Source organism: Platalea leucorodia (genome assembly GCF_965183815.1).
Source record: "Platalea leucorodia genome assembly, chromosome: 1".
In the NCBI taxonomy this organism is placed as follows: Eukaryota; Metazoa; Chordata; class Aves; order Pelecaniformes; family Threskiornithidae; genus Platalea; species Platalea leucorodia.
This window is the reverse complement of record NC_138823.1, coordinates 25,011,937-25,024,163: the sequence shown is the minus strand read 5'-3', so window position 1 is coordinate 25,024,163 and position 12,227 is coordinate 25,011,937. Positions and strand designations below refer to the sequence as shown.

Sequence of the window (12,227 nt, the reverse complement as noted above, 5' to 3'; positions counted from 1 at the left end):
CTCGGTCATTCCAGCCCACCCAGAGGGTCTCATCTCCTTCCCAGTGCTATTTAGCACAGCTGCGTATTATTGTGCATCTGTCAAAATTCACTAGACCAATGGAGATCTCAATAGCTGTAACAAACCTGTGGGGCCCAGAAGCATCTTCCACCTCCCTACTGCATCTTCATGGCATATCAGGAGAGTTTGCACCATCACCTTTTACCCTCACGCATTCACTTTTGGTTAGGGAACTCGGGATATTCACAGGGAGGCAGTCCCAGATGCTCCATCCGCTCCCCTGGCATAGTCGATCAAGTCATGCAGTTGTTAAATGCGTGTTCTTCAGCTCATCTGGGCCATTAAGGGCTCCACAGTTAATTGAGGGTGAAGCATTTATTTTCTAGGAAAGAACCCATTCTTAAGGAACCGAAGCTGCCCCTACATTACCCTCTCGCGGCAAGAAAGGGGTAGTGCACAGAATGACTCTTCAGGTGGTTATACCTACACATAAAACAGGTTTCCATTTGTCTCCAAGCACCCTTTGACTAAAAAGATCGGTACGGGGAGTCTGGAATAAAATCCTACATTTCAAAAGCTGTGCTTCCCGAATTAGAAACTTGTATTTTTGCTTATAACTGTAATGCATCAAATAGACTCTACTGCACCCTTCTCACCTAAACACTATCAACTCCCTGATCAATGTTTCCCATTATAAAGGAGAAAACTGAAGGAAAGTAAGAAATTTTTTTCCTTCTCCAAGCAGTTTTTATTCTTATTCAGTTCACCCCAAAGGACTGATAGATGACAATGAAACATGCAAGAATTTTCACTGAAGGACACAAAGTAAGTTGCTGTCAGTTCAGATTGCTTCAGTACTGTTAATCTATTCATAAAGCACTTCTGGTTTTGGAAAAGTTCCTCTGATAGTCTGAGTTGAAGGGTGAGTCCTGGAGCTTCCAACACTGGACCTCTTCTAAACTGCACAGGTATGAGGCATTCTCCACGTGTTATGACAGACAAACACCGAGTTACTGGTAAGAAACATCTCCATTTCTAGGGAATGTGAACATTTCTATTGCTCCTTTTGAGATCTCATTTCCTTTGGCAATTTCTTTCCACCAGCCTTGAAAGAGTCAGCTCACCAGCAGGATCCATCATCTGGGAGGCTTCGTAAGACTGGTCCACAGCCTTCAGGTTGGCTGTTTTAACTCAGTGTCCTGCTGTCTCCCCAGATCATTGCTAAGTTGCCTCTTCACGCCACCTTCTGTAGAGAACCCTAACAATTCACCTATGAGAGAATTGCTCATCCCATTCCCCTTTCTACCCGCCTCCAAGCCACTCTCCTTTCTGCAATTCAGATCTGCTTTGTACAAAATATTCATTTCACTGTAACAAACGCATGGCTGCATGCTTCTTACACCATCCAAATGAATTCCTTCATGGGGAAACTTGTATTTCAACACTGTGCTTGGTATTTTAAAGCATGTTCAGCTTTCAATCACATCTGTTTCTCACAGGAACCTTCACAACTCCCTTTCAGTTCTGCAGTCCACAACTTAAATCACATATACAGTAAATATAGCCTAACAGCTCGGTTCCTTCACATCTTTGTATCCCTAGTCCTCTCCATGAATGATCCTCACTGCAATCAGTGAGATTACTCACTAGTTAAGGAGAACTCTGTGCATGTGAGTAGAAAAAAAAAAAATACTGTATCATTAAGTGAAGTGGGTTTGATTTTTAGACTTTTGGGGGGTTTCCTGCAGGACCTGAATCAACCACAATAGCCATCACAGATGTCATTGCCTGTCCCAATCTTGCAATACACCACAAGTATCTTTTTGAAGACGGTCACACTCACTCAACAAGAACAACAGGTAATCAGGTTACCTTTGTTTGGAATAATCCAGACTGCTCTTTGAATATATAGGCCTGAGTGTTGTGCACTATTTTCCAGTATTTACAAAATCTGCCCCAGAGCACTCCTTTGGATGTTGACCTGTTTTGAGAACAGGAAGCTGTATTAAACCTGCTCTGCATTTATAAGTCCTTGTCATTTCCTCCCCCATCCCATTCAATCTATTATGCTTGACTGTTTCTGTTTTTCAGCAAAAGCTTCGAAAGATAAAGACCAGTGCAAATGTGAAAACCTTGTGACATTCCAGAACTATGCAACCAATGAAGTAAGAAAACTCACCCAGCGATATATCCTTTCAGAATAATTGTTTCTTGTATGTAAGACAAGGGGAGCAGGTTAAAAGAAGTAATTTTAATGCGCCAAGTCTAAGCTGTCTCCATAGCTCAAAATCAATCTAGTGTAATGAAAAGCTAAGCTACTTAATAGATAATGTTAATCTCCAAGAAGCAGGGCTTTTAATATTTGAAATCTGCCTCTCCTTCATAGAAGGGACCAAAATATTAATAAGGATCTTAACTTTTAATAATCCCTAACAGTAAACACTTTCAGGGACAGCAAAGAAATGACAGGTTAAATTCAAGACTTAACACTCTTTGCTTTGGGTTATTTCTTCAGATGGTATCAAAATAGCATTTACTGGCTACAGGAGTCAGAATACAGGACATGTTTCCCTTCTGAACTGCTTGGTGAAGCACCAGATGCAGCGAGTCATTTAAAATAATAATCCAAATGAAGAGGAATTCAGAGGACTGGGGTCTGGTTAATTGTGCATAAACAAATATGCAGATAAAAATTAGTTAAGTGCAGATCTATAGCTTTCCCTCCCAAAAGTTAGTCTGTCTTTGCAAGGGAGCTGTTAGTACAGTAGCCTTTACACTATCTGTAACATCCACCAGATGTCTCAGGAGACAACAGCAGCAAATTGGCAATACTTTTTGCAATATCTTGCATCATGCAGTATTTATGCAGTGAATTCCTGTGTGTTCTTCATGAAAGCTGCATCTGCCTAATCAAACAGTAAGAAGACATCACATTTATTTAGGTTTTGTAACCGTGTGCAAGATCAATAAGCACTTATTTTCTGCGCAGAAGAGTGCAGCGATACCAACAGCTCATAAGCATGTGCTTCCTAGACAAGCACAGCTTCAGACTGAGGAACCTGCGGAGGTAGCAGCCTGTCCCGTCAGGCTCAGAGCCCTCCATGGTGGTGGCAGCAGGCAAGACCACAGAGGGCTCTGTGAACCTGATGCAAAATACTGCATACCAGTTCAGACCTTACCTCCAGCTACTTCGTGTAGCTGCACCAGCCAGCCTCACCGTATCTCTCACCTTCCCAGGTGAATCCTTCAGCAGGTAGCTCAAGGAATCACGTTCTGATCACTTGATTAATTTTAAGTTATTCCATGCAAAGTAGAATTACTTCATAAGGGGGTAGAAAGCCATCGCATAAGGTTATTGCTAGGTGATTCAAATGCTCATCAACATTTATACTTCTCTGGGGGGACTTCTCCAAAGTCTCCAAATGACTTCGGAAAAAAATCTCTGGGTCATTTCCCACATTCTTTAGAGCATTATCCAGACACACGCAGTTCCAACCTAGATGCTGACAAGAAAGGAGACCACTCCTTCCCCCTTCAGCAGACACCTTAGCCTCTTTACTGTCATCTCCTGCAGCTGGGCTATGAGGAACTTGGAGCTTACTCAGAATCAAAGAAAACAGAGCTTAGCAACGTGTGCTTTTTCCTTTACAATTTGCGCAGGCAATCCTGTGATTTTTAGAGTCCAAGAAGGACTCGGGGTGATGGAAAAGCTGCTGACACTGAGCCAGAGACCTAAACATTTTGATAGGAACAGTGCCGAGCACTTCCCCAGAGCACTGTGCCACCACTGCTTTGAACAGAGTAAGAACCATCCAGTTTCCTCTCCATTACAAACCTCATTTCTCTGCCTTATCCAAAGAGCAGCTCAGATACTGAGTGACAGACTAGTTCTTGGTAACTGCCAAAGACTCTGCTGGCCAGTCCCCATCCGACGGATCTGGGAGGGAGGAGGGAGAGGGAGAACCGGCTACAAAACTAGCTCCGGTTACAGAATACACATTTAGAGGGGCCAAACTGCTGATGATTTGTATCCAACTACATTTAATTTTTTCAATCAATAGATGAATGCAGTTTCTACTGCTTGAACTTTGCCTCTGTAAACACTTGAGAAGCATTGATGTTGCATAGAAAGCAGCTCAAATGATGCTGCCATGCATATAGTAATCCCTTCTGTATGACAGACAGTTGAGCAATTACCAAACATAAACCTGATGTACGGGTTAGTCCCCACAAAAGCAGCAGCAGGACTGCCACTCTTGCTCCGTACTGGCAAGGAGATAGGTTTTCCTGCTGCCAATGCAACACGGGGGTGGGCAGCACGTGGCTGTTCTGGCCAAACTCAAGAGGCTGAATTCAATTTGCGCGTGTACCCTAACCAATTTCTAACAGCCCCTTGTCAAAGATCCCGCTTTTATATACCCAGTTGTCCCTTTCTCCTTGTGCAAGACCTTAAAACATTGAAATCAAGACACCAGATACACAAGCAAAGAGTGGGTGCAACAACTTAGTCCCTTTAAGGCGGGCATCGGTGCCTTCAGTTACCTCTTGATGCTAGGTCCCCCCTTCCTCTCCGCTTCCCCTAGCTCCAGCCTTACCATGGCTCTTGGGAGAGGTGGTCAGGTAAACGGTACCCATCCCACCTCCTCCTGCAGCAGACACAGCACTCCTGTCAGCTGGAGGTGCTCCTCAGGAAAGCGATGCTGTACACTCCTTTGCATTGCTACGGCTTCTTACTTTCAGTGCCGCCAGCCCTAGATCCCATGGAGCTTCTTGTGCTCTACACCTGTCTGAAAACCAGTGGCTTTGTAAGAACAGTACCCTATGCTACACCACAGCAGGCATTCATACCGCAGTCACGGAGCTACGTATGGTTCTACAACTGTTCGCTTACATGTAGTTTTCCATGTGATTAAGTGAAACATTTTTTAAACAGCACTAACTAGGATAAATATATAGCTTCCCTTTGAAAAAGATGAAAACAGCCACTTTTCAGAACCACCAGCCTTTTTAATAAGCTGCAGCCTGAACTCCATGTTGTGGTATGCCTGTTAACAAATGGGGCTTCACACAGCTTTCTCAACTCAGCTGATCAAAGCAGAATAAAAGTACAGGGGAGTCTTGTATCAGAAACTACTGGGAGTCAAAGAGGGTAACAAAGGAGAAACAAGAGCGAGTTTATGGACCATTGCAATCAAGCAGCTGACACTTTTTCTGTTAATGCATGCTATCTGTAGCTCTCTTTCCTTAACTTTTGTCTACTGGAAGAAATGACGAAGAGAATGGAAGACTTGGAAAACAGGCTAAAATACTGATCAAAATTTGAAGTGTATACTACACTGTATATTTATACATACAAACTTGTCAGAGCTATTTTCTTAAACTGGTTCAAAGTAAAATAACAAATCCTTGTGTCTGAAGTTGAAAAGAATATTTTGGATTCCTGCATCTATATACTACGTGTCCTGTCTTGCATTGATTGCAGATAAGAAATATCAAAAATTTTATATATATATATATAAACGATTTAGTAACTAGCAAAAATTCTAATTAAGCAGAACTAAACAACTGAAATAAGCTATGCAAAATAATAAAATGCTGTTATTTTTTGAAGTGAAACCTCCATGTTTTGAAGTACTTCTAGGGTATGAATTTATTTGGCTTGCTTTTCAGTATTTCCCTCCTCCACTCACTCTGCTAGTATTTTAAGCACCCTATCTGTGTGAATATATATAGTTCTATACATACAGACATACATAAAAACAGAACAAGTGGGACAGCATTCACAGCCATTAGGTTTCACTTATATTCTTCCAACAAGAGTAGACTACTTAAGTCAGTTGGAAGTAAAACTAGAAGTTTATACATTTGTGTTGAAACTGTGATGAAAGTAAATGAGCAAAGTGTGAAGTCTGCTGGGTTATCAGGGTATCACAATCCGAAGTTTCAAGTCCTTTTTCTCTTAACACATCCAGACCGTGTAACTTCTCCCTACTGGTCCTCGGTCAGCATTCAGTGATTCCCTAACTTTCCTGAATGCAACTAGTATTTTAATTATGAAACCATCTTTTGGGCAATACAACTAGCTGCACACCTGTCTGTTACAAACACTAAGACACAAATGAAAACAGCAAATTGATTCCAGCCATTCTGGCCAGCTGAAGTACCTTGAAGTTTTCCTCCTTCCCCTTGGAAGCAACAGCGCTCCTCTGCTAGCTTTCCTTTCACGCTAACAGCAGTATCTAAGCTCTCTCTTGAACCGATCCAAATCTGGGGTTTAGCAGGTAGAAACACCAGCACTTCCTCCTTTGATTTGACACACGTTGGTTTGCCTCTTTACTATCAACTTCATCTATTCTATACCAGAAGCAGTAGCTGCAGCAAAACTAGATGAAGTGATCTCAGATAAGCCAACAAGTGCGCATGGATACGTAACAGCAAGCTTTAAAAGGTACCCTGTGCTTTGGCATACTTTGGCAAACAGAACGCAAGTTCTGCAAGGACACCGGTACATACTGGTTTTCATTAAGTGTTTCTTTTACCGCATGTCAGCAAAGTGCTGGCACCTCAATTAATAATCACTAGTAATAAGAAACATGCTGCAGTCATGGTCTCGCACAGAACAGGCACAAACCTGTAAGAAACCAATGTCTTCAGCAACAGTGACTTGAGAACACCAGCTCATCTGTCACTAACATAACATCTTCAAAAAACTAAAAAAAGAAAAAACAAAAACAAAAAAAAACACACATCCAAAAAAAAAAAAAGGACTAATTTAAAATCAGCTTTGAGAAGTTAATTTGTATCTTATTGAAAGTATGATGTTATACATCATGTCTAGCAGCTATCCTATTTGCCATTTGACAGACAGATACTCTCTTGGAATGAGAAGACAAAGGGGATAATTTGCATTAGTACTGTGTGATTGATTTGGTAAAAATAGTGTGAATTTTTTTTAAGGTAAGTAAATCCTTTGGGGTCCCCCACCATTATCCCAAGTTTGCTACTGTACCTCACGTTACGAATTGTTTTTGCATTAGAACTCCAAAACCAAAAAATAAAGAAGCCCTAGCATGTTGGGATTTGGCACTACACTTGCCGTGATCAAGTCTTACTCCACTTACCTCTCAAGATCCACTTCTAGATAAAGAAACAGGTAAGTTTTGTCCTGGGAAGGTTATTTCTAACAGAACAGGAAACACAGCAGTAGTAATGAATCTTCGTTTATATAATTTGTTGCCTAAAACCAGCAAAAGTATAATACAAATTTTTCTTAAAACAGATCTGTAACCAGTTTTATTGTAGAAATAACACCTTTACAGCATTTACTTCTCACTGGTTTGTTCTGGCATGCTTCTAATGATGTCAGAGTCACCTGTAAAACAAAAGTATATTGTTACAAGAGGACCCACAGAAAGATCTGTTCTCGGGAATAAGCCAAAACATTAAAACAAACAAACAAACAAACAAACAAACAAACAAACAAACAAACAAAACCAACACACAGATTCTACAAATAGAAAACTTAAAAGCAATACAAAGACAGTCTGTTTAGGAAAAAAACAAGTAATTTTCATGGCTTGATAAAAAAATACTTGTAACTGTATTTTGCTAATCCATACACAATATTTTTACAATACTTATGTACCTGTCACTAGCATTTACAAAGCCAGTACTAGAGCAACAATCTAGTCCTGGAGGACACAATGCGTAGTTTTAATATAGCGAATGTCTAGCCTCCCCTGATCACGAAAATATCAGGACAGCGAGAATATTCGCATTACGTTACACAGCGATAAGATTTACTTGCAGTTCCTTAGCTTACAGTTAGCCCCCCCCCGTCTAAAATCAAACATAAAAGTTAACGTTTTGAAAATTAAGTTTACAGCTAGTATTTGAATAGAAGCTAAATAAAGTCTTCTGAAGAAACAGCAAATTCAAAGCAATGTTACTTGGGGAATATTCGGTGAAAGTTATTATAGAGACATTAAATCTGCGTGTATGCATTTTAGTCAACAAGCAAAACAAAAGTTTGATTCTTCTTTTACAAGATTTTGGAAAGAGGATGCGAAGTCACCTAATTAGCTGTCTATATGAGGAACCTGAGCGACTCTCTGGGACAAAGAGTGCTACCAAACCACAGTAATTACAAACAGATTTACAGTTTTAAGTTTAATATAATTTTCAACCCTGGATTAGTATCCACCTGCATATAGGTTGTTTTTGTATATATCATTCTGGGAAGCAGGACAACTCACAATCCTTTGTCTTAGAATGTTGCACCAGCTCATATTCTAGCTGATGGGCTCAGGAACATGTACCATAAAGTTGCCTCCCAGCCACTGAAACCTCATTACAGACAGACGGGCAGACAAAACGCACGCTCACAGGGTTTAGCAGTAACGGGAGCTATGCACAAACATAAGCAGCAGTAATTCCAGGTTCTAAGAACCTAGGACTCACAAAAGAACAGGATCTGGGTTAGAGGAAATTACAATTAAGAGTTAAGTATGACAGAAAAGGACAGCAAAGTATGTCGTCATCCCTGCACGTTGCTTGCTCAGTGCTGCTACTCACAAGTGAGGGGAGGAACCACCGATACATAGCCATTTGGTCACTATCCCGTAAGAGAGACATACCTGGGTCGATGATAGCCAGTGTGCACACTCTGTAGTATTTTCCGCACGCTGTGCCCAGCTCAATGTTGTTGCCGCTATAGTGATGGACGCCAGTCTTGGCAAGCATAGCGTAGTACTCGATCTCCGATTTTCTGAAATTCGAAAACGAGGTGTTACAGTACTGACAAACAATTCTGACTGACTGTAATACAGCGAGAGCAGCTTTAACTCCAATCACCCTTAAACCTTACACAGTTTTCGTCCCACCCAGAAAAACACATCTGTTCCTTGCCAGCCAACATCACTACTGCGTTGTGGTTCAGGAACCCTTATCCAGAAGTATGCTGAAGGTAACAGCAAACCCACTTCTAGAGTGCAAATCCTTGAGGTTGCTCCTACACATGCTCATTTCTACAGGAAAGAAGGCGATTCAGGACTTTCAGACTTCCAAGAGGTTACAGGAACTAAGCCAAAGTGCATAAACAATGACCCTTATCGATGCTGATACCTAGTGGCCAGATGCTGAACAGAGATCTGACTGCCACTAGCTGTGAAAGTGTATTTTCTTACAAAAAAAAAAAAAAAAAAAGTCATCAATCTATATTCCCTTCTCTTCTGATTTCCACCAGGAGATTCTAGTGATCAATACTGTTCCTCAAGCACTTTTGGGATCCCCACTAACATGCTGCCTACTCTAACAGCCCTGCCATTTCTCAAGCATCTAATTTTGATTTTCTGCATTTAGTTTCCTGAATCTGTCAATATCCCTTCAAGATAGAAAGGGCTCAGAAATTCAACAGGGAAAATGTCAGGAAGTTTGTAAAGATTTCATTCTCAAAAAAGCAATTTCACTGGCCAGGAACCTAAATTTATAACTTACTTGGACAGCAAATTTTGTGTGGTTCAAATATTTTAAATCAGTGTCAATTGCTAGTTTTCCTACCTATAAAATTATTTTCCAATACACTACTCTGAAAAAAACCCCAGGAATTCAGCTCCATATACTTTTAACAAATGCTATCACAGTGTGAAACGCTTACAGTGTCTTCACTACTGTGAACTCTTTGAATTAGAAAGCTAGAAAAATGTTGGGAAGCATTTCAACACATCCACACCTGAAATCATCATCCACCAAAAAAACCATCACTTTTATTTCACAGCACTCTGGACTATGCCAGCAAGTATTCTGCATTAATGATTCACTGTAGCAATTAGCATGAAGTACACGCTGTATTTGCACAAAGAACCTGTCTTAGTTTTGAAGAGAACTGTTTTTTCATACATCTGCTTACCTCAAAGCAGGACAGTTGTTGGCTAGGATGACCAACTTGGCTTTGCCCTGCCGAATCATTTTCAGAGTCTGTTTGTATCCTAGCACATATTTACCACTTTTCATAACCAGCTGAAGCCTGGAGTTTATGGACTCTAGGGACTTTTTCTGAAAAAGATGTAGAAAAGCATTATTGTATGTTACTTTACATTTTGCAAAATGGCGGAGAGCATAAGGAAATGAAGAAATTCCAAATACAAATAAATTTTTAATATTTTCCCTATAATTTGCAACATGAAATAAAAAAGCCAGCCTACCATATGAATATGAGAAAGCTTGTGGATAAAGGGGTTGCTGACACTAAGTCTTCCCAACTTCATAAAAATACCTCTTACCCACACATCTTATACATCTCAAAGCATTGTTGCTGCAATCTACGTTAGTCAGTAGCATCCGGGTGTATTTGACAGGCCTTTATCAAAGCGCAGCTAGTCAAGTCCAAGTAAATACTACTTCTGCCTTTCAAATCTAAGCCAGGTTTAGAGCATGCCTCCTCCCAAGGCACGTACTAACAGCGTTATGTCGGTCCGCAGAAACAGGTAATGACACGCAGTATGAGCTGAGGCTCCAACAGGAGAGCGTGATGCTCATGCCAACAGGCAAGTGCATTTGCAAGAACGACCACCACCATCTAACAAGAAAACCAGACCTGCTGGAGTTCGAAGAGAAAGGCAAGAACATGGCAGGAAATGCAAAAGCCGCGCTCCGCCCGCACTAGGAGCTCAGCACCAGCTCCCCCCTCCTCCAGCTAGCACAGGGGCCCTGTCAGCGCCCCGGGAGAGCGCACGGGAGCGAACCGAGGGCAGAGAAGCCGGTGGGAGGCGGCCGCAGCCTGTGCGAGGAGGGGACGGCCCGCGCTCCGAGGGCCGCGACAGGCGACTCGGGCCGCGACAGGCGACGCCGGCTGCGCCCAGGGCCCCCCGCCGCCCCCGGTCCCCGCCACAGGCCACGTCGGGGTCCGCGCTGCCCCACCGCAGCGCCGCCCGCCCCGCCCCGCCGCCCCGTCCCGCGCAGCGCCCGCCGCTGGCGGAGGCCGGGCCGCCGCCACGTGAAGCCGGCGCGGCCCGCTCCCACTCACCGTCTTCTTCGCGGCCACCATGTTGCTGCCTGGCGTCGGGTCGGGCGGTAACTGGAACACAGGGGCGAAGAGCGGAGCGGTTAGCACCCGGCGGCGGCCCCCCGCGCCCGCCCGCGCCGCCCCGCCCGGCCCCACTCACCGGAGACGCGCCGCCAAGATGGCCGGGCCGCCAGAAAGGAGCGAGCTCCCACAAGGCATCGCGCATCCCCGCGCCGCAGCTCTCGCGAGAGCCGCGCGCAGCCGCCCCGCCCCGCCCCGCCCTCCGGCTGCCAATGCGCCTGCGCCCGGCCACCCGTTCCTCGCCTCCGCGGCTCCCTGCCTCCCTGCGCCCTCCCCTGCGCTCCGGCACGGAGCGATTTTAAACGCCCTTTTCGCCGTCACAGCCTTGCGGGAGACTTCAGGCGCTGCCCAAGGAAGCCCCTTGCAGGGGGGGTCCCAGGGGGCCTGAGCCTCCCGTCCCCTGTGGGGACTGTCAGTGCCGCCACAGGGCTGATGTGGAAAGTTACGGTGTGGAGGAAATCAATCTCTCCGGCATCAGAAGCCACTGGAGCAACAGGCAGACGTGCGGGTCTGACGCCACGTTCCCCTGCTGTAAGCGCTGAGCACTTCATAAAGCAGCACTGCCTTCCTTTCACCAGGCCTGGCGGCAGCTGCCTGCCCCTCATTCATAGAATCATAGAATCGTTAAGGTTGGAAAAGACCTTTAAGATCATCAAGTCCAACCTTTAACTTAGCACTGCCAAGTCCACCACTAAACCATGTCCTCGAGCACCACATCTACCCGTCTTTTAAATACCTCCAGGGATGGGGACTCAACCACTTCCCTGGGCAGCCTGTTCCAGTGCCTGACTGCCCTTTCGGTGAAGAAGTTTTTCCTAATCCAACCTAAACTTCCCCTGGCGCAGCTTGAGGCCGTTCCCTCTCATCCTATCGCTTGTTACTTGGGAGAAGAGACCGACCCCCACCTCGCTACAGCCTCCTTTCAGGCAGTTGGAGAGAGCAATCAGGTCTCCCCTCAGCCTCCTCTTCTCCAGACTAAACAACCCCAGTTCCCTCAGCCGCTCCTCATAAGACTTGTGCTCCAGACCCTTCACCAGCTTCGTTGCCCTCCTCTGGACACGCTCCAGCACCTCCATGTCCTTCTGGTAGTGAGGGGCCCAAAACTGAACACAGTACTCGAGGTGCGGCCTCACCAGTGCCGAGT

The 12,227-nt window shown here is 44.2% G+C and overlaps 2 protein-coding genes across 2 annotated transcripts in view; one reads left to right on the top strand and one right to left on the bottom strand.

Moving 5' to 3' along the window:
• MATN2 (matrilin 2) overlaps positions 1 to 5,570 on the top strand; it is a 75,372-nt gene extending 69,802 nt beyond the window's left edge. Inside the window, exons 24-27 of the mRNA XM_082329915.1 lie at positions 1,105 to 1,176; positions 1,749 to 1,859; positions 2,092 to 2,187; positions 5,260 to 5,570. Of these exons, the coding sequence (XP_082186041.1) occupies positions 1,105 to 1,176; positions 1,749 to 1,859; positions 2,092 to 2,187; positions 5,260 to 5,312 (332 nt within the window). The 3' untranslated portion in view covers positions 5,313 to 5,570. The remainder of the gene's footprint in view (positions 1 to 1,104; positions 1,177 to 1,748; positions 1,860 to 2,091; positions 2,188 to 5,259) is intronic.
• A 1,694-nt stretch (positions 5,571 to 7,264) lies between these two features.
• On the bottom strand, positions 7,265 to 11,225 carry RPL30 (ribosomal protein L30). The gene is made up of 5 exons (XM_082329904.1): positions 11,163 to 11,225; positions 11,024 to 11,074; positions 9,908 to 10,053; positions 8,637 to 8,767; positions 7,265 to 7,372 (listed from the first exon to the last, which is right to left on the bottom strand). Exons 2-5 carry the CDS (start codon positions 11,042 to 11,044, stop codon positions 7,323 to 7,325), a joined length of 348 nt encoding a protein of 115 aa, XP_082186030.1. The 5' UTR covers positions 11,045 to 11,074; positions 11,163 to 11,225; the 3' UTR covers positions 7,265 to 7,322.
• Positions 11,226 to 12,227: the final 1,002 nt, after the last annotated feature.